This window comes from Ptychodera flava, chromosome 17 (assembly GCF_041260155.1).
Source record: "Ptychodera flava strain L36383 chromosome 17, AS_Pfla_20210202, whole genome shotgun sequence".
Lineage (NCBI taxonomy): Eukaryota > Metazoa > Hemichordata > Enteropneusta > Ptychoderidae > Ptychodera > Ptychodera flava.
Genome location: NC_091944.1, coordinates 24,556,705 through 24,580,267, shown reverse-complemented (window position 1 = coordinate 24,580,267; position 23,563 = coordinate 24,556,705). Strand labels below are relative to the sequence as shown.

The following is a 23,563-nucleotide window of genomic DNA, read 5'->3' as shown; positions in this document are numbered from 1 at the left end:
CATATTATTAACACTTTTCCTGCCAAGTCCATATTTCACCATCAGGTCAAGATGATTAAAATTAATGAAACACAACATATTCCATATAGTGTATTTTAACATAATACTGTACATTTGAAGGCTGTTGAAAACATAAATACTGTAAACTTGATTTTTTTGGACTAAAGATGCTATAACATACCAAGCCAAGCGGGTGAAAATACGTCATGTTTTGGCTTAATACCGCTTTTTACTGACTTGGCTGATGGGGAAGTAATAGTCTTAGTACTGTCTGGCAGGAAAAGTATTAAATCACTTATGATCGTGCATGGAAATAGCTTTCCTTAAAACGTTGACATTTCGCGCTATACATCGGTCTTAAATCTTATCTTGTGCTCTTCTACAAATTATGGAAGATGACACTTTCGCGATAATATCTCTATTCTAAAGTAACGAATCGCATCTTTGCCGGTGAGAAATCAGAGAGACAGGTCGAGAACCGCCCAGCCCCCTGCGGTGCCCTGAATCCGTTGCGGTGATGATAATTGCATCCTAACTTGGGCATTTTCATTTTAATGCATGATGCTTAAAAGGTGATATCGGAGGGGTAAGACAATCTTGGGTGACGCGACAATTTTTTTCTCTGAGATCCGATAATAGCATAAACGCTTGAAAGCTTTCATCGTCATTATTATCGCTTCCATCTTGTCAGGGGATCTGTTAAATCTTAAACCAATTCAGCTTAGAAGAATTACTCAGGAAAAGTGTTTTTTTTTTTTTTGCGGCACGATGTAATCATCCACTGAGTACGAGAATAGGGAATACATAGTTTTACATAGGTTTCGCGATTCCGCGCTTGAAAGCTCTCACCGCCGCCTAGTCAACCCTTTAAGTGCCGTAATTTTTCCACCAAAATTTTAGTGCAACATTTTACCAATTTTTATGATTTTTATGCAATTTTTTGATAATTTTGGTCAAAACGGATAACATATTTCACAAGCTACAGTTTTCCATCAAAATTTTGGCGAAAATGTGAAAAAAATTGACTGGGGTACATTTTATTAAGGACAAAAATTGACTTTGGCGCTCAAACGGTTAGCGCGTCGCGCGCAAACATATTTTCAATCATGAAATGTCTGTGTTATTTCTGTCTCGGTGTTTTGAATTCTTGACTCGGCGTTGTGGGGGGCTTTCACGGGGAATGATTCGAACAAAGCTATTAGCTGTTTAGTCGGCTGCATTTATGAAAAAAAAGAACCTTACCCCAAAAAAATTGCTACAAAAGGTTTCTCAACGGATTTTGATAGAGTCAAATGTGCTTAATAACATATTAAAAGTCTACCAAAATCTGACCACCGGAAACGCGTCATTTTCAAGATGGCGTCCAAGATGGCCGCCATATACTTAAAATGGCCATAACTATACCCAAAAAAAATTGCTACAAAAGGTTTCTCAACAATTTTTGATAGAGTCAAATGTGCTTAATAACATAGTAAAAGTCTACCAAAATCTGACCACCGGAAACGCATCATTTTCAAGATGGCGTCCAAGATGGCCGCCATATACTTAAAATGGCCATAACTACTTAAATATTAAACCTAGACTAGTGATGTCTGTGTCTACCACCATGTTTTAGTGGTTTAGAAATCCAACTATCATATCTAGATTATAGGCAAGTGGTCATAAGTCCCAAATTTGCATATTTGTACATGTATTAAAATAATCACTGTCACATTCTTCGTCCAGAACATGTTGCTCATGTGGATTTTCACAATTTCCGAGGTTAGGTAGTAAGGGAAAGCAACTCCACACATCGTTCATATTTTGGGTGTTTGCGTTTTATGTATGAAATTGTGTATAATATAAGTGTATGTCATGTTTGGCTGTTTAAGAAAGTGTTGCTTATAGCCATGGTGAGACGTATCCGTAATCTACGTGTCTTGATGTTACTCCACACTGGAGTGGAGAGACAAGTGTGACACTGCGATCCGTTGGCGCTGCATTTCGAAAACAGAGTTTTCTTCATCAGTCGCTTGAAATTCATTCTTGATTGGTGAGACGTGTTGAATGGTTGATTGTTTTTATTTGGTAGTATATTGTTCCACTTACATTTGGTGTTCAAGTAGGGAAGCTAGAATGTCTACTGGTTGGTCTTGTTGTGTTTGTGTAGGTTCGTGTGAACCTGAGTTCGAGCTGTCGTCGCTTTTGTGAAGTCTGGCACTTGTAAGTGTATTGCCTATATTTCTGTTCCTTCTATATGGGATTATTGGTTGATTTTGGAACAGTTTTTTATTTAGTGTTTCGTCTTTTTCAAGTTCATTTCAGTTTTCTGTCAAGGCTTGCTTGATTTTTGTCATTTCGATGTTACGGCTATATGTTGTTATGAAGACTACTGTACAAAATACATGATAGCTCTGCTAAAAATAATCTTTAAAAACAACACATTTGAATTAAACGATGAATTCTACCGGCAAATATGGGATGCTCTATGTGGTCTCCCTCGTCGCTGGAAATAGCAGATATTACATTTCACGAGACAGAAATGAGAATAATACAGAAACACAACAACAAATGCCGACCTGGCTGAGGTTCAGGGACGATGTTTTCCTGATTTTGATCGGAACACAACACGAACTCAATGAATTCATATCAAACATCAACAAAATGCATCCTATTTTCAAATTTTCGTTTGAAAGCTCCTCTCAAGAAATCAAATATTTAGACCTGACTATCTACAAAGGTCGTCGATACAACAAAAAGAACATTCCCAACACCAAGACACACTTAAAACCAACAGATACATTCCAGTTCTTGCAAAGAAACTCATGCCATCCGGCAGCAACATTCAAAGGTCTGATCAAAGGTGAAACATTATGATACATCAGAACATGCAACAATGAAACCGATTTTACAGAGAAAGTCACACAATTTAGTGAAAAATTACAAGACCGACAATATAAAAATACCGCAATTATACGGTGTCCATCACATTTGATCTGAATTGGTACATACCAGTATGGGTACCAAAGATCAACAATAAATGTTGTTTCTATCAGTGCAGGAAAATTCCAAGTTGATGTTATGACAATGATTTCTGCACAGTACAGCCAGAAAAACAACAAGAAATATAAAAACCAGAAAAACAAGAATGACAAAAGTAAATAACGTCTGAAACTTTAGGTACTGGAGGTCAACTTTAGCAACATGCATAGCAAAAACAGCTAGTCCCTCTTAGTTTGAGCAGGTCTGTTAATATGTAACAGTTCAAAAACAATGACAGGAAATGACTCAAGGTCAGTGGAGTAGCCTGTTTCAGTCACTGGCATGCCACCACTCCTACACATTTGCAGGATTTCCCTTTTTCTTACCTCATTTGCACATATTTGACGTCCATTTGAAGAACGTCACATCTCAGCCCCTGCATCTACCTGTACACCAAATACTGAGATGATAGCTTTGGCGGTAAGGGAGCTTTTGCGTGTGACGGACATACATCCGCACTGACATACCCACATACATACATAGAGACACACAGACGCCACCGACTCACCATATAAGCTGTTTTTGTTATTTATGTACATACCAAATATGAGCTAAAAATGAAATAGAACGCATTATCAGAGAAACAGATCATAAAAGCAGAAAAAGACAGCTTGAACAACAAAAAGAAAGAAAGAACGCCACCAACAATACAGTAGTCTTCATAACAACATATAGCCCGTAACATCGAAATGACAAAAATCAAGCAAGCCTTGACAGAAAACTGAAATGAACTTGAAAAAGACGAAACACTAAATAAAAAACTGTTCCAAAATCAACCAATAATCGCATATAGAGGGAACAGAAATATAGGCAATACACTTATAAGTGCCAGACTTCACAAAAGCGACGACAGCTCGAACTCAGGTTCACACGAACCTACACAAACACAACAAGACCAACCAGTAGACATTCTAGCTTCCCTACTTGAACACCAAATGTAAGTGGAACAATTTACTACCAAATAAAAACAATCAACCATTCAACACGTCTCACCAATCAAGAATGAATTTCAAGCGACTGATGAAGAAAACTCTGTTTTCGAAATGCAGCGCCAACGGATCGCAGTGTCACACTTGTCTCTCCACTCCAGTGTGGAGTAACATCAAGACACGTAGATTACGGATACGTGTCACCATGGCTAAGCAACACTTTTCTTAAAACAGCCAAACATGACATACACTTATATTATACACAATTTCATACACAAAACGCAAACACCCAAAATATGAACGATGTGTGGAGTTGCTTTCCCTTTACTACCTAACCTCGGAAATTGTGAAAATCCACATGAGCAACATGTTCTGGACGAAGAATGTGACAGTGATTATTTTAATACATGTACAAATATGCAAATTATGGGACTTATGACCACTTGCCTATAATCTAGATATGATAGTTGGATTCCTAAACCACTAAACATGGTGGTAGACACAGACATCACTAGTCTAGGTTTAATATTTAAGTAGTTATGGCCATTTTAAGTATATGGCGGCCATCTTGGACGCCATCTTGAAAATGATGCGTTTCCGGTGGTCAGATTTTGGTAGACTTTTACTATGTTATTAAGCACATTTGACTCTATCAAAAACCGTTGAGAAACCTTTTGTAGCAATTTTTTTTGGTATAGTTATGGCCATTTTAAGTATATGGCGGCCATCTTGGACGCCATCTTGAAAATGACGCGTTTCCGGTGGTCAGATTTTGGTAGACTTTTAATATGTTATTAAGCACATTTGACTCTATCAAAACCGTTGAGAAACCTTTTGTAGCAATTTTTTTAGGGTCAAACCATATTTTCAGCCGACTATTAGCTGTTACCTTCAATCAAGTGCATTGTTCTTACCTGTTGCGCCATGTATTTGGTATTTGCCGTGGACAGAAGGCCCACTATGAGGCTGTGTCCGAGCGTGCAAATCGCACTCAGCAAGAGCACGAACACCAGTTGCAGGGGCATCATCACGTAGGATGCATACACGAAAAACACGACCCAGCCGGCGCCGTCGCTCGGAGTCAGCGGACTGTAGTGCAGCCCCATGTGCACGAAGAGCTGCCCGCACAGCAGAATCCAGATAACGTAGGGCATAACGTTGGCCAACGACCACTCGGAGACCAGACGAAACTTGCACAGCACGAAGAGTATGAGGTTCGTCAGGACGGCGATGCCCATGATTGAGATCTCCGTCAGCTCCGAGTCGTCGTAGTTCACCACGTAGAGCACGATGACGCACACGTCGAAGAGAAAAGCGAACAGCAGCAACACCGGCAGCATGTCGAACTTCTGTCGGGTGAAGTAGGCCCTGTACGTCTCCTCCATCGACGAGGACGCAAACCGGGTGCCGAACGTAAACGGCAGGCCCATGCTGCAGCAGGTGCCGCTGGCGATTTCGACGTCGCCCCCTTGGCCACCGACATGATCCGTGCTGGTCTCGGGTACCGAGTCGTGTTCGGGGTCTTTCACCCCACCGTTTCTCTCTTTCATTGCCAAGTTGTCCATTTGTATAAAAGAGCCGAGATCCTATTCTCGACGAAAATTCAATTACACTGTCAGTCTGTTTGTGGTGAAAAAGCACCTATCCATATTGCTGTCGCCTGCGATTATGTCGTGACAGTCAGGTATCCTTCCGTCGCACACATCACGACTTGTGAATAAGGTGAATAAAAATCGGAGAGATTCGCATTCAAATGCCAAGTACACAAGCACGCCGTTGGAATTGGAAATCAGCGGGTGTTTACATCCTCTGCAAATAAAAGCTTCAATACGTTGTGCCTTCAAAACATACGGGCGCTAGATAATCATCCCGCTCTTCGAATCGAGGGCATATTTCAGTGTAAATTTTACAACTCCCCGCGCTCCGTGGCAGCTGGTCCGTGCGACAGTCAACGTTGCCATAGGGTTGTTGCTGAAGTGCTGAACCAGTGGCGCATTATAGCGGTGGTCAAATCCGATTTGGAGTAGAGGTTCCCTTGCCAAGCGCCGTCGTGGCTCAGGAGTCCGCAGGTATTTCACGCCGGGGCCTCTTGTAGGCTTAACCTCGATTAGAGGCCAGACGTTGCGGAAGCGGTTTTTGAAATGTCGTTGACAAAAAGTCTTGTTATTGTCTTTGTTTCTGTTCTTGTCGAGCTTCAGGGCTTTCGAATCGTCCATAAACTGGCATTAAATTAATCAGGTGCAGTAATGATAATCACATCTTCAAGCGCAGGATATGTCGGAGATTGCAAATAAAAAAATCCTCAATTACATCTGCTTGTACACCCTGTATTGTCGCACTCTGAAAAAAAATACAGAAACTCGTCAAACGTGCGTATGAAAAGCAAACCAACGACAAAGTACAGAAATATGACAGGTGTGGGTACGATCAGAAGACGTCGCTTTTCGTGAGGAGACGAAAGTGAACAAAATGAAACCATTTCCACCGCGTCGACACACTTTGCTCGAGGAGTGAAGGCAACCTGTAGTCAACCACGCGAAAAACGAATTAAGTTCGTTAAGCGAGTTCATTCGATTGACTACGTGTATATCCCTGCCTTACCTTGCCCCACACGCTTGGGGAGCAGCTGTCCGTATTCCCGGTGTCTGTAATTACCTGTCGCCCCGGTGTTTTGACAATAGGAGATGGCGGGAATGTTGTTGGATGAAATCCTGGTCTTTTCAAGGCGTGATTTCTCGGGCTAACAAATGCCGTTCGCTGTTAAAACATCGTCGCCGCGTGAACGCTTCGCTCTCTCACCCACCTTCACTGTCACTATGCATAGCCATCAACATGGAATAATAATGACGTCATGTGGGCGAAACCATTTCGCCTCAGTTATTCGATGGAACCGGGATTTGACTGAGGGGATTCCAGCTGGCGGCCGAGCGTGAAATGTACCTACAAGCCGTCGGTATCCCAACAACGCAGGTGCAGAACGATGCAAAGAATTTCGACTTATTTTTATCGCTTCTCTCTCTAGCAAGTTATGCAAAGCAATATTGTGCTGTGCGATGCTGATGACCATTCACACTCGAATGCACGGGACCAAAAGTTTTCTTTCAACGAAATTTAAAAATGGGAAGCAACATCTCCTTTGACCTACTGAACAACAAGTAATATCGGTTGACAGCATACTCAAAAGCTCGTCAAGACAAACAAAGCCACTTAAAAACGTATGAACCAGTAACAAAATTTCGAGAAATACTGTTGATCAGTTGCAAGCGACAGGTGCAGTCAATGCGTGTGCACTCTCAGGAGAAAAACTCAAATCTTGGAATCTAAAATGTTTAAACAACAAAAGTTACATCTCAAACATTGAACACTTTGTGCTTATTCGCAAAAATATGAAAAAACGCGCCAAAATAAATGTTGAAGCCTTGTCGCGACTAAAATTGACCTCATCACTGATGTATGTCAGCGGTTCCTGAAATTATCATGATGTGTACGCAAATATGAAATTCGCATACCTCTTTACGTCACAAGGAAAAATTACGCATAAATTATGCAAATGCTTGAGGACGTGAACTTATACGTACTTTGCACTGCAAAATATCGTTTGAAGTATTTGCCGCCTTTATGGTCTGTGACAAAGCTCATTATGAGAGCCGATTAAAAATTAAAGCTCTTTTACTGCCTTTTATTCGCGAAATTCATTTTTATACGAATATGGTCTGCCCGTGAGCCTGCATTCAACGCCCCTCGGGATACTAGTTAAATACGCGTTGCATTAAATATTTGATGATTTTGTTTACAACCTGATAATACCGTCACATTTGAGTATATCATTTTCCTTTTTTCATATTCTGACTTGTTCATTCCTTTCTGTGATTGTCTGCCCCTTGTCTCTCTTTAACACTGCATATACGGTCCATATCCATGGAGGTAGCTTTTTAATGGTAGCTTTCTACCTCTATGGTATATCTGTCTCCCGTTCTAGCTGTCTCTCTGCCTGTTCGTCAACCAACACATCTATCTATCTCATGATGTCTGTCTGTCTGTCCATCTTGTGTTGAACTCCGTCTCGCCCCTTCTCTCATATTCTACCTCACATTGCCAGCTTTAAAGGAAACAGTCGTCTGAACTGCGCCTGTGCGAGTTTCTTGTTTACAAAGAATGTATTTCGTGCACGATATCTTGATGCACCTCATTATCATAGCGGCAACATTTAAATTATACGGTGTAGATTATGAAAGACATTAACTTTCATCAATCACCATCGTACCTTGGATACAGTGTTTACATGGTAGTATGGGTCCCATACGACCTTTGAGCGCAGTTCCGTCGACTGTATCCCTTTAAGCTAAACCTCGAGAAACGTAAATGTACACGCGAGAAAAAAAATAAACAAACGGTGAAATCGACAAGGTATGAAAATCGATGTGGCTTCAAAACTGTCCGTGGACAAACGTAGATTATCAAGGCCTTACAGAGGCTTGTGTGTATTCTTCCTCCCCAAAGTAACGAGGCCTATCAAAGATTTTGCGAGCACGTGCCCCGGTGATAAAGATAGGAACATTATAAATATTTTCATTTTTGCCACAATAAAATCCGTCTTCGCTATGCCATCAACGTTCAAAGCTTGCAGGCCTCAGGGACATACACAGTAAAACGTTCATCTGTGATTGAGCGCGCTATCTTTACGAAAGACCAACAAAGAGAGTCTATATACGGCAACTCAAAAGACTCCATGTTGAATGCGGGGTGCTCTACATCGCGCTTAATCAACAACACTCGCAGAATCGAAAACAGGAAACATACACGACCTCAGAGTGTCCCACTTACGAAATTTATATGGTCTGATTTTTATTTCGAGTGCATGGCACAGATTCTGCTTTGTGCGGTGATTCGAAAAGACATTTTACACCGATGTATTGGATACTATTTGCACCAAATACAAACAATAAAATCGCACCAGTCGTGAACAGCTTATTTGCAATATCATGAAACAGCCTTTGTAAAGTAACCTAAGATCATAAAATGCATCAACCAATGTATTATATATACACACACAAACTTCACAACTTAAGTTTCATGCTTCTTGCAATCGTCAGACAGAATTATATATATATATATATATATATATATATATATATATATATATATTAAAATATATGTTTTAAAAATAGGGTAGGTGGGGTGGAAAAACAATTTTTGCTGTCATTTTTATTCAGCAAAAGAATTTAAATTACAGTGCTCGATGCTAAAGAAGAGCATTATAAATACCTATACATAAGACAAATTACTTCCCTATAACCTAAAATAATAACATTGACAGTATAAATGTTATAACAAGTTAGTAAATATAGAAAAGACAAACCGAAACAATGAAGGCGATGATGATTTTTCTTTGATCAAATCACAACAGATAGATTTTATTTTCAGCAGTGTATTCTGTCGGAAAACCCGTTTATTGGGATCCCGTTGAAGTGGCGGCGATTGTACTGATACGACGAGCTTTATTATTGCTAATAGTAGAGTACGAGTTCAACGTTATATCAATCTTGATCGTTTATAACTGAACAGATCTCAAGCAACTCAGTATACCAAGTCATGGTGCAGATAGCCTTGACAATGACATTAAGGTAATACGCACCTCGAAAGTGATAAAGACTTAAACTTTTGCTCAAACTTTCTTCTTGAAATCTTTCAACCATTTTCTTTCAAAATCAAGAATAAAAATCGGGATTCACCATGCAAGTTTTGGTACTAGAGAAAGAAATAACCAAAGATTTACCGATATTTAAAATTCAAAATGGCCGCCATCCCTGTGTTAACTCTACGGAGAAAAATAAAATTTTAGAATTTCGAAAAAATAAGCCGGTAAAGAGTTTTCTTACACAAAGACCTTTAAAATCAACCCCCACAAGTGATAGATCAGAAAAGAATTGTAAAAGTTTGAGAGTCCGAACGTCCCCGAGGGGCGCTCTTACCTTAAAAGGGAACATTGTGCCTTTTGAAGAATGAAATCATCAGGAACAAGCTCTGACCACAAGTGCACAGTTCGCAAGCAAATAATTACTGAAGCAGTAATTCGATAGATTCAGGATACAGAGAAATAATCAGTAAATGGACCGGGATACTTGAATAAATTACGGACGCGCGTAACGGATCGATCAATTATAATTGAATTTACTGACGATCGTATAGCACCGTTTAACGGTTGCCTAGACTGTCCGCCTTTCAAAACACACATATTGGTCTTTTGAAAACGCAGCTTCGCGGCTCACTGGATCCATCTCGTAATAGTAAGTACCCTGTAAATTAAACTGGAGGCAGTTAAGCGAAGTGCATATTTCTCATGGAATTCTACTAGCGTCAGTCTGTGGGGGAAAGCTGGTAAAGACCTTAGTTTTTAAATAGGCGGATGGGGCTGTTGCAGATGCGCTTCCAAATGATGTTAGAGAAGAAGTGCAGGGCAGAGGGAAGAATAGAAATGAAAGAGGACGGAAGAGAGAACTTAAAAGGAGATGGAATAAATCAGGGCTGTATTTGGTGAGCAGGCATGGATTCGCTTTGGCTGACGCTATATACTGTATATCGCAAGCATCTGTGTTCTAAACTTAATGCTAGAAATGCGATCGATGCTCACATATTTCCATTTCGAACTTCGCATTTGTTGGCACCGATGGGTCACGTACGAAGGCGGAAACAGAATCGAATTGCGGCTAATCGTCCCATTATGCCGCTGAAGAGGCGTGCAGACGCGGGCCGGCGGATCAGCTCCTCTAAGTGCACGCGCGAAGTGATTCTTTGAGATGAGACGATGGCGGGTGCTTGACCGCAACGAACGAGATGTCAGCTCCTATTAGTATTATATTCACCGAATGGAAAGTGTTCGTCTTCTAGGCTGCTGTTTTTTTTCTCTCAAAGGCGAACGTAACGGGGTATGCTTTTCAACTGCCGGGAGCATCAACTTCAGAAGTAACGAGTGCACCCGCACGGCAGATGGAGCATGATATAGGCGGATCACTGGACAAAGTCCACCCGTACCGTCTCTTGTCAAGTAGAAAGCAACATAAATTAAAGCCCTCCAAAAAATTAAATATGAATAAACTAGTTTAGAAAACAGAGCACAACATGTCATTGCGTCTCATTAGGAAACGAGTACATGTACAGAAGATACGTAGAAAACGATATTCTCTGGTATTCTGAAAAGAGTTTGAAAATTGTGCAGCAAAGAGTTGTGGTGATGATGTTGTCTGTGTCCATAAACACGACAAATGACTAATTGCGAGAGTACACAAGCTCATGTGTCATCTGGTGATGAGCGACCATACTTGCGAAGGTTCTTACAAAACACGATAGCATTTTATAGCATTTCGAAACAAATCCACAAGCTGTTTGAATATTTAGTAAGCTGACACACACATATACATACATACATACATACATACATACATACATACATACATACATACATACATACATACATACATACATACATACATACACAGTGTATATAGTTTCTTTTAATGAGAACTATGACAGGTGGACTAGTTATGGCGACCCATGGATCGCAAAATTGGGCCTTTAAAAGGGCCTTTAAAGGCCTTTTCAGTAAGCGATCACTGAGATCGTCTTTGTTCTAGTCTGTATGAGGATTATGGAGGTGTGACAGCGTTTTGTTTTCCACTGAAATATTAATCTAGTGGGTAAATTTTCTGATGAGACAATCTGGCGCCAACGCAGGCCTTTATTACAACAGTTTTCGTTGAATAGATAAATCGTTACGGTGGTAGGTGGACCTTTCATTCGGCATCAACCTTGGAAAGCTTTCCTCGTGTCACCATTGGAGACAGCGTATCCAGCTATGTACAGGTACATGTAAAAATTGAAAGACAGACTGGGATCCACAATCTCGCAAAAACAGCGCAATTTAACTGCCACACACACCATATGTTCAGTAATACGAGCTGGTAATCACAGAAGAATATCTGTGACTAAAATACAACCCATGGTATGCGTGACCTTGAGGGTCAACGAACTCCACTAATAAAAATACAGTATCATTAAGTCATGGACTCGTAACTTTCATTGAAAATATTATGTTTTTGTAGTTTCTTGCTCATAACAGCCTCATAAAACATACAAGCGCGGTGTTAATTGATATGGAACAAATCGATCGGCAGTATTAATTCTGAATTCCAGCGTACATTAAGTATCAAAAACGAAACGTCGTTGCCTTCACTTAGCTTTCTCACATCAAAAACTCCAGGAAAAGAGTAAGATTCTATTTAAAGGTCGGATTGCATATATCAATAGCTGACTGGGCGCACAATCCAAAGTGGAATCAACGACCTTCATAATAAATTGCTCCCCATATCAATAAATAACTCTCTCTTATTGGTGCACAGTGCAGTCATTGCGTGTCTGATTTACCGCGACTCCATTACAACACTTCAACGAATCTGCAAACGGTAGATAGACGGGGTTGGCGATGCCGATGGGCTTGATCACGCACTCCAACGACCACCACGATTCCATGCTTTGCACTCGGTTCTTTGACCTTGCGTATTGTTAGTTTCGCCGTCTTATGAATTTTAGAACCTTCATTTCTATTTGATTGATTTCATCACATTTCGGATATGATTAAGTTCGCGGACAGCTTTAAGACTTCAAGGAGGCAACATGTCATAGTCATTTTCATTTTGTGTCATATCGCTATTCCCTTCCTTGGTACAACCAATTGTCGGATGGTTCACTTTTCAAAATGACCCACGGTATTGCCCCCCCCCCCCCCCCTCCTCATCAAATTCTCCCCATTAGCTTCATAAATGTATGAATAAATGTATGAAAATGTAATTTCCTTGTGTTCTAATGCTTGTTAGCTTGTAACATTCGTTTCAATTTGGGTAGAATTTGTTGTATGAGGAAAAACAACTTTTACTATAATTTTCAAGAACTGAAAGACTAGATTTCAAATTAAACTACAATCATTTCTTGACACCTTGGCTCATCAGAAAAGTGATGGTCGCATATTTGCCGGTGCATATCATAAATGTAGTCACGTGATCCGATGGCTGCTTGAAATTTACTTGGTTATGCTCTTAGGCGTTGTATTTCAAGAACGGACAGTAGGACAGACGGAAAGTAGTGCGGATGACGCATTGATCGAACACAAAAACACATTACGTAATTTTATCTTTTGACTAATTTAACGTTTTTAGCAACCATGCTGATTTATTGGGGATTATTTTCTACTTATAGCGTGTTTTTTCACATACCGAAATATCCGAGAATAATTTCTATATGAATACCAGAAAACAACTGAAAAAATTCTTTACTTTTGTGATTCAATGACGTAATCAAGAAAGATATGACAAATGCCACTGTTTTTGTTCGTTTGTTTTTCAATTTTACCGAAAATGTTCAGTTCCTAAAAGGGACTTGTAATTCATGATTGTCACACCATACATGCATATTAAGCCGATCAACTTACCAATACGAAATGAATATGGTCCACCGTTGCAGATATAATCGAATTGAAAGAACCACCTGCCCATCAGCATATTAATACTCGTTGTACACACTCGCCCGGCTGGGGGTATTTTACTTGTTTCGCGTTGCTCGTCGGCAGCGCAACAGATTAATCTGACGAATTAGGCAAAACGTCAATGAAGGAAAATTATCTTTTCGAAATGACCAAAATGCAGTCCCTGCTTATCATAAGATCTTCACAGTTTGCGCAAAAATAAAACGCTGTCTCGCATAACGCGGTGATTGCTCATTACCATATGAAAACGTTTCCAAAGCAACCGTTGTGCGTTATTAAAACCACACATCTTTTTCCCGTTCCAATAACATTGTCGCACATATATATAGATGCATCATTAAGAAAAGAAATCAATTTCGCAAGCGAGCTATTGTGACAGATGACACTCCGTTCATTATTGTTAATCTTGGACACATTTTCACCGTCTTTGTGAAGCTATGAGATACTAGCAAAAACAAAATACGACGTTGTTTTTGTATAATTTCAGATTGGAAACCATAAAATTCTGTACGCTGCATCTGTCCTCGGTTAGCTGCCGATGATTTATATTGCCGTCATGAGACAAAAGACACTTTATAGCAGATCAGAGTAGTACGCAGATTGAATTGAAATTTTCGGGTAAACACTCAAACCGTTTGCACATGCGCAGTTAGGAACAGCAGAGGAATTATACATTATGACAGTTTATCTTCATAATCATAAATTGATCCTCCAAAATTTTATATCATCTTTGCACCTGATAAATATATTGATAAATATTTAAGAAAGGTATCTGATAATGAACAAACACAGCTTTTTAATTGGTTCCCTTATTGGTTAAAATCATAAGCTAGTATTTGTCTATTTCTCGGCAGGAGAAATGGACATTATCGGACAATGAATTTGCCTACCGTGACAATAACGGGAGAAGGCTGCGAAATAATCATTTAACCATTTTCCAAGCTTCAATGTTATAAAGACTAAGTTACTGACGAAATAAACGTCTGTTTATCTTCTTTCCAAAATAAACTTATTCATCGTAATCAGCATAATTGGCATCATTGGCCACTGAATTATTAAAGAATATAAATGCCTAAAGCATGACGCATGCGCAAGAAATTGGGATAGAACAGAATCAAATCACACGAATGCTAATATACATGTATATACATGTGATGATTTCAATGGCTGCGGGAGAAGTAGATCATTATAGGCTTCTTCAGCGCTCTAATTTCCCACAAGGACATCTGTATACTTCGATATATATATATATATATATATATATATATATATATATATATAATATATATATATATATATATTATATATATTTATATATATAATATATATATATTATATATATATATATATATATATATATATATATATATATATATATATATATATATATATATCTTTTGTTTTATGTGGTTTCCATAACATAATGGTTCGCGATTTTCTTGACACTGAAAATATAATTATAGAAGTGAAAAGATCGAACACAATCGTGCAAATTTCTTCTATTATATATACTTGAAAGAAGGCCGAGGCAATACTAACGACTTTAATCTTGGTTTAAATCGCATCTAATTACCGTAACACGCGATGTGGGAAATCTCATTCGATTCGGATCAAAGTAGTCGTCATCGTCTGTCCGTGAAAAGTTTGAGATGATTGAACAGTTTTTGTGTCTTAACCGTGTCGTGGGGCTTGCACAATTATCAGGAAAGTTGAAGAGCGGTGGGTTATTGAAGGGCGAGCAATTCCAATCAGCATCGTGTCATTGTAAGGCCGTCTTGTCCCCAATCTCCAGCATGCATGATGATTCAAGTTCTCAAAAGGGTGTTTAAAGTTCACACTAATGTACATCAATCAAAATAAGGCAAGTCGTTTCTAGTGAATTCACAAGTAATTTGTGAGTCTAATGCACCCTTTTGAGTCTCCGACTTTGATCAGATTGTCGAAAACAACATTTGAATGTGTGGATGTGAACTAAATACGACGAGCGACACACGATTAAACGTGAATCTGGAGATGTGCCAATATGGCACTGTCTGCGGGAAGAAGCTTAAGCCATTTTAAAATTTCAACTATCTGGATGATGCTTTCACCATATATCGGGGGTGACGGGTGGGGGTTACACAGGTAAATACATCCGAGTCAAGGTCATACAGAGAGATTGGTTAACAGACAGGGAGACAGACATAGAAGTCAGTATGCCAGTCGACGTCACGTGACCCAGCAAGTACAATGCAACTTTGTCGAAATTGAACGCTCTTTATATATTTAGAAACTTCATCTTCCTGGCGATATTGATTTTTATCAAACGGACTGTAGTTTATATGCATCTTTTTATGGGAGATTTTATGAGTTTAGAAAAAACCTGCAACAAAGCTAAAAATGCAAACCGACAGGAAGCGGGTTTATCGCATGATGGACTGCGTTTTTCTGACAGCATTTGAGGATGACGTCATTCAAATGACTACGAATACAACTAATCTTTGATAATTTCATTGAATGCATTTCAACCAGCAAATGTAAAATACACAAGTAGGTTGTCAGCGGTGATCAAAATGGTGTGATCTTGTCGCAAACAATTACTATTTTGTTTTATTTTAAAAAAAGTACAAAAATTACACCTTTTAGCTTACGAATTATGTCACATATTTATCGAGGTACTTATGTTTCTCGCGAGATCTGCAGTGTGCGAGTGAAAACAGACGGGCCGATAGTTTCGAATTGCCATTCTTTAAATTTCATCGCCTATATGATCTTCATGCGTACAATAGCGTATGACACCCTTAGATGTCAGCAATGCGATTAGGGTCACAACCATAAATTCCCTATACTTGAGCAGACAGCCGTGTTGACAGAATCAATATGCATAGGAAGGAAAGCCGAAATTAAATCACAGAGTCGCTCATAACATGGAAATCAAATAGTTGCTGATGTCCCGTCGGGTGAAACATAGCGAACGAAAAACTTTCGCAGTTAGTTTGCTGTTTTGACGGAAAGCACAAAGATGTCAACCTATCAAAGAGGGACGGCAGTGTTTACCTGGATGTAACTTGGAATGTGTTTTTTTTTCACTCAACTCCATAAATAATTGTTGCTTAATAGTACTAAACCATATGGTATTCACCTCGCTACACCACACCACACCACACCACACTATACTACACTACACTGCACTACACTACACTACACTACACTACACTACACTACACTACACTACACTACACTACACTACACTACACCACACTACAACACACCACACCACACCACACCACACTACACTACACCACACTACACAACACCACACTACACTACACTACACTACACTAAACTAAATAAGACTACAATTCACTACTCTACACTACACTACGCTATGACATGCCACACCACACCACACCACACTGCCCTACCCTACCCTAGACTAGACTAGACTAGACTAGACTACACAACACTACACTATGCTACGCTATGCTACACTACACTATACTACACTACACTACACAAGCCATACTAGACTTCATTACACTACCCTACACTACACTACACTACACTACACTACACTACACTACACTACACTACGCTACGCTACACTGCATATTTCCACACTGAAGTACACCGCATTGCACAACATCATTATGACGCCAAATCGCATTTACTTCACAATTAGTGAACGTCATTCAATATGTTGTCTAATTTCGCGTAAACCCTAACAGCGTTCCGTTGCAGTTGGTCGGTAGAAATAGTGGAAGCTGACGTTTAGATTGAAGTACAAGGTCATTCTTGACGTCATATGAGGGGCAACACAAAATGACGAAGTTCAGTGTCGTCCAGTAAGTCATCGAACGCAGAACAGTAACAGAGGGCCAAGTCCTGCGGATGACGTTGATCGAAAATATACCTATAGTCAAAGACGGGTTTACGATGTGCGGAATATACAATACAACCGCAGCAGCTGTGCTTGGTACGTCAAAGTGATGATACACAGTTGCGAAAACCGGGAAACAACAAATACAATTGCCAGTTAATCAAGACGAATTTCTGAACGACAGTAAGAAATGGCGACTTAATGAAAATTAATGCAACATTCATATTTGATGTACGGTTTGATGAGATGCTTAATATTTTATGTAGTTGATGCGAAATCTGTAATTTAGCCTGAAAATATTCTCTCTTCCATATTCCAACTTAAACATATTTCTCGACAACTACGTGCGAGCAAGAAATCAATACATTGCTGACCTGCTGTTACGACACAATGTCGTTCCGCCGATTACGCCTCATTGTCATTACCACGCTCACTGATTTCAAGACGACCACTTTCATCGTCACTCTTTCTAATGCTTTCCTTGACAGGTAGCAAGCCAATCCGTGCAGTCACTGTGCTCACAATTGCTGATATTATTCACTGAACACGTTTGGCAGAGTTTTCTCTAGGATGCGCGATTGAGCAAATCCTCCTATCTTATCACCAACGCCCCTCAAATAATCACACACGCGCAACGTGCCACCCTTCTACAGAGTATTTATAGCAGCGTTCTACTTCATGATTACTCATTATGATGTAACATCACAAAGTATACTGTAATCCGCTGTACTAATCCGCAAAAGATGTGATACAGCTGAAACACTCGCTATCGAAAAAAAGTTTGCCTCCAGATTATAAAATTGTTTTTAACCAAAAAGTAGAATGCTTTGTGTAGGCTTTTAATATGTCCAACATCTACTCGATGAAATAAAATAAAGAAACAGGACTGCCTTTAATCTGATATTTGACTAATGCTAATACCATAAAAATAATTTGCATAACTTAAATTTGCATAATTTATAATAGTCTCCCTCAATCAGAACAAAAACCTCAAAGGTCAGTTAAGAAAAACCATGTTTGTCTACAGTATGTCAAAAACCGGAGGAGTTTGTTAAGGTTCATTTGCAGGGGCCGTAGTCACAGAAATTATCATACTTTGCTGTCTATCCGGCAGGGAAGTGTTAAAATTTTCTTGAAATTACTGAAAAATTTATTTGAAATTGACAATTAGCCGTGACTTCTAACTTGACCGAGACTAGCAGCTGCCATAATAAACGCCCTTCACATTACACCTTCTATCAAATGCTGTTAACATGTTTCCGCACATTTGACTGTGCGCATTCTGATTTTGAGTGAGTCACTAGTGAGATTAGGTCTGATTTCAAGACGTTTTTGTTTTGACGGCCACCAGTCTCGGGACAAGCAGTAAGTCACTGACACCTGTGACATAATAATCAAGTAAACTTTCAGCAATATTAAGTAATTTTATAGCCGTCTAAACGGCGAGATGCGATAATTGCTGTAGTAGTTTAAATACGTTACGCGGCACTTGTTGTTTCTCGATTTGATTCAATTTGATCTGACTGCGACAATCGAATCCGGCAGGCGAAGGATCAATTCGTTGATTTTCTTTGATGTGTAATTATGAGAAAATACACTTAATGTGTGCTCTGCGGTTATAAGTTGGGGGCTTTCAATTTTTTTACAAGAAACACTTTGGTTATCGATCCTAGTTTATTTATCATTTATTTGAATTTGACTTTTGTTCATAATGTCCTAATTGATGATAAATTACCATATTAGAAGCATCACAAAAACGCAGCTACTCAGCTGCAATCCCTCCTTATCAATACAGACGCCTAAACGCGGAGAAATATCAAATACAGTCACTTGCATTCGCTCTTTTATATATATTATAGTGTGCACAATTGAGGGCAAATTAATGTCGTTGACTGGTGTTAATTTCACAAATGGAACTAGTTGTCGGCGATAGAACGCTTCGGTCGATATCGTGTCGTCTCAGTATCCTCGTGATGACGCGCCAGTTCATTGACTCCTACACTGAGTTCGTCGAAATGTACTGTCACCGTTCCGCTATCGACCAGACTTCGTTTAATAACTCGTGAATATCATGTGTTCGGGGCATTCCTGCCCGTTCAAGCGAGATTAGACGTGTCAGCTAGTTTATCACGATGCGTTTATGAGTTGACGTGGACAATGCAGACCACGTATACGTTACGCACGGAAGTACGTCATCTGTAGTGGCGCTAATGTACAGAATGATAACGTGTGAAATTAACTCTTTTGATCTTCTGTTCAAGCACTTTTTTCCTCGTCGTTTACAAAGCAGTCACTGGTCTCCATTACTTAGACTTCATTAAGGCGTCGGATGATTCCATTCTGAGCGCAGCACAAAGCGAAGAGCAGTCTAGGTTATCATGACAGGGAACCCTCCAACCGTAAAAAGGTATACATGACGCACAGTCGTCTCGTGCCACAAAGCTAAAATAAAATTAATTTGCTCAACTCCTGCATCTAAATCCACATGACTCCTTTGACAAGTAAATTAAATGTACTCTACGGCGGAAATGTGTAGCCCTACGCATCAAAAATGTTCTTGATACCTGACATCAAGAATATCCTTTTTACAGTAAGAATGACAGCTAGAACTCAAAAGAGTCCCATTCGACCCTTTTACGTTTAAGTGCCAACATTTCATGACGATCTTCTTGAAGCACGATTTTAATGGTACCAGTGACAGTTATATATATATATATATATATATATAATATATATATATATATATATATATATATATATATATATATATATATATATATATATATATATATATATATATATAATAAATTACTTCAAGTACAAAGTAATGATATCTGTTACTACGCCTTACACATCCTGCAATTTTCAGACAGAAGTGAAAGGATTCTTAGCTCTACACTCTCATTTATATGCTTTGGACGTACCACTCGATTTGTAGGTGCTGTTAAAATTTGAAAATATTTGTTTTGGTGGCGATATTTGAAACCAACTCAGAGCGACGTAGATTTGTCAGCAATGATAATGTGCAGCTATTCTGATTGTCCCCATTTTTTCTGACTTGGTCTGTGGAAAAAACTCCTTTGGTCGGAGCGCGGTTGGACCTTGAGACCCGAAGGACCATCGTGCGTGCGATTTTTTTTCAACAGGCCCTTTAATCTTGCGAAGACATAAATTTCTGTGCTGTCTGTGCTGTGCTGTGCTGCCTACGGGACAAATAATGGTAAATATGTATGTATGTATGTATGTGTGTGTGTGTGTATGTATGTATGTATGTATGTATGTATGTATGTATGTATGTATGTATGTATGTATGTATGTATGTATGTATGTATGTATGTATGTATGTGTGTGTGTATGTATGTATGTATGTATGTATGTATGTATGTATGTATGTATGTATGTATGTATGTATGTATCTATGTATGTATGTATGTATGTATGTATGTATGTATGTATGTATGTATGTATGTATGTATGTATGTATGTATGTATGTATCTATGTATCTATGTATCTATGTATCTATGTATCTATGTATGTATCTATGTATGTATCTATGTATGTATGTGTGTGTGAATGTATGTATGTATGTATGTATGTATGTATGTATGTATGTATGTATGTATGTATGTGTGTATGTATGCATGCATGCATGCATGCATGCATGCATGCATGCATGCATGCATGCATGCATGCATGTATGTATGTATGTATGTATGTATGTATGTATGTATGTATGTATTGTATGTATGTATGTATGTATGTATGTATGTATGTATGTATACTACCACATATAGTACAACCATATGTACGAAAGACTATTTCACACTCATAATTTTACGTTAAATAGTGCACTGCATAGAAGGCCTACGTCTTTGTCATTTACTTTCCTGGAAACCACCTTCACTTTCACTTTTTTGACAAATTAAACCAGCAACTTTTTAAGAAGTAAAATTGGTTGAAACCAACTCAGCAAGCTTTCGAAAATCAATCACTACTGTAACAGTTGATTGGCATCAAGATGAAAGAGCCTGTTGAGATAAAGCCGATCTCCTTATTGCGTTGTGTTCCTTTGAGTGTATCGTGGTTGTCGCCATGCGATTATTTCAGAAGCTACGCTGAAAATTCAATCCGACAACGGCTCCCTGATCTGCAAAACTCTGTATCAAATTTACAAAACGGATTTGTTCGACGCTCCTGTTCAAATAAATGCACCGTGCTGCATATTCTCATGACGTAACTGCGGTAAAGAGGGAGTTTGTTGAAATCTGTAATTGGTGAATGTATTATGTGCGATGAAGGGTTATCAGTGCTGGGGGAGGCGTGAAGTCCACCAGTCTTCAAATTATAGAACATATTATAGTTTTGTACTTGTCACTATACAATAATGTGACTATGCAGCTACCAGCATCTACACCTCTATACAGATCGTATGTCATGATGTAATTTACATGCAGCTTACAGAATTTTTGTATATTGAATGTGTACATACATTAAGTTACAATTTTTTGTACCTGTGGCGCACAATTTCGATATTAAGTGTGACGAGATAAAGACATTTCATATTTCATATGTCACTATTTTGGTCCAACGACGTGACGTCACTTCCGGCTTCTCGTAGAAAACGGTGTCGTTTTACGCCTGGAACATCCGCTTAACTTGATCCGGCGATATTTCAATCGTTTGAAACGTCATCGATCACCCTGTCCTCAATTATTTGCGAAAAGCCAACAAAAAGCTTCAATCTACTCGCGAAATCTCAAATGTAACGACACCGTAAAACCTCGGCGTTCGTAACTGTCCTGTTTATCAAATTTACAGCCAGTTACGGTTATGTCTGTAATAATACATATTTATTTCAAGTGAATATTACGAGACATCATTTATGCTTTGTTGGTATGTTTGCCGTGGAAAACTTTTTCAAAAGGCAACCATGAACTCGACATGCCAAGGTAAAACAAGCAGGCAGGAAAATAAAAAGCTTGCAACAGACATGAAGTAATATAGTATAATATATATACAATAACTGATTCAATTGCATTTTCTCAGCAGAACTATGCGCCCTGTTATCTTTAATATTATGACTAACGATACAAGAAATAACATCATCACCTTCTGTGTCTGTGTTTTATCAATTACTATTGAAATACGTTTGAAGATTCTTATAGATAAAACGGACTTCTTGTGGGATCACAATGGGGAAAATTACATATTCCCGGAAGACAGCGACCTTGTGACACTGTTTCAATAACATCAATCATACTGTTGCAAGATGTTTATCGTGTAGTCTTGCTTTGATACGAAATTCGACATAAAACAATCAATTTGCATTTTTTTCGAGCTTAAGTTAGAATACGCCTCGGGGACTAATATTTAGACGCTCACTTTTCTAGTCTGCCACGTGTGGGGGATCATTTTAAAGCTCTTAGGCTAAGAAAAGGTTTTACTTTCGTTTTTGAAAATCAAAATTTTCATTTTTCTCCATAGAGTTTACACAGGTAGGGCGGCCATTTTGGATTTCATATACCGTTTCGGTAAATCTCGGGTAATTTCTTTGTCTATTGCCAAAATTTCCACCCTGATCCCTCGATTTTGATTTTTGATTTTGAGTGTGGATAATTGAAAGTTTCATTTAGGAAAGTTTGAGCAAAAATTTTAAGTCTTTCACTTTCGAGACGCATATTACCACCTTAAAGCAATAATTTAGAAGATCTTTGTGTCGCTAAAATAGCAATTAGATCACTGGGCATGTAAAGAAAGAATGGCAAGAACACACATTTTCTCTTTCCTTGGATAAGCAGGTAGCAACAATTTGTAGTGAAAAAAACAAACAAATTTTATCTTGTCTTAATTGTCGGCGTAAAATGGCATGCAATGCTACGATTGTCAGCGAGTAAATTCAAATCCCAATCATTATTCTCACATTCCTGGCCGCTGGGAGTGCGGGATCGACGGTGTGGGAAAAATCGATCCCACACTCTCAGAAATCGTCCAACACTCTGCAGTAAACATTACACGAGCTCTGATTGGATGATAAACAGCCTGTTTCGTTCCACGCCCAAAATGTTATCCAATTGCACGACGAGTAACAGACGACAGAATTGTCACGATTTTGGATAATGTTGTACGTGTCCTATGTGAATTTAACGCATTCTGTGGTCATGTGAGAAAAAGAATCTCACCAAGGACCTGGGGTCAGATTTCTCGCACTCGTTGGGGAT

The 23,563-nt window shown here is 38.9% G+C and overlaps 1 protein-coding gene across 2 annotated transcripts in view; it reads right to left on the bottom strand.

Annotated features, from left to right (window-relative positions):
- The window catches only part of LOC139115848 (adenylate cyclase type 3-like), a 92,199-nt gene that overhangs the window by 48,246 nt on the left and 20,390 nt on the right, over positions 1 to 23,563 (bottom strand). The window contains exons 1-2 of one of the 2 annotated variants that reach the window (XM_070678241.1): positions 6,552 to 6,768; positions 4,865 to 6,290 (exon numbers count right to left, since the gene is read on the bottom strand). In XM_070678241.1, coding sequence (XP_070534342.1) covers positions 4,865 to 5,515 — 651 coding nt within the window. In that variant the 5' untranslated portion in view covers positions 5,516 to 6,290; positions 6,552 to 6,768. Of the gene's footprint in view, positions 1 to 4,864; positions 6,291 to 6,551; positions 6,769 to 23,563 lie in introns of those variants that run through there. The other variant, XM_070678242.1, reaches the window with a different exon arrangement.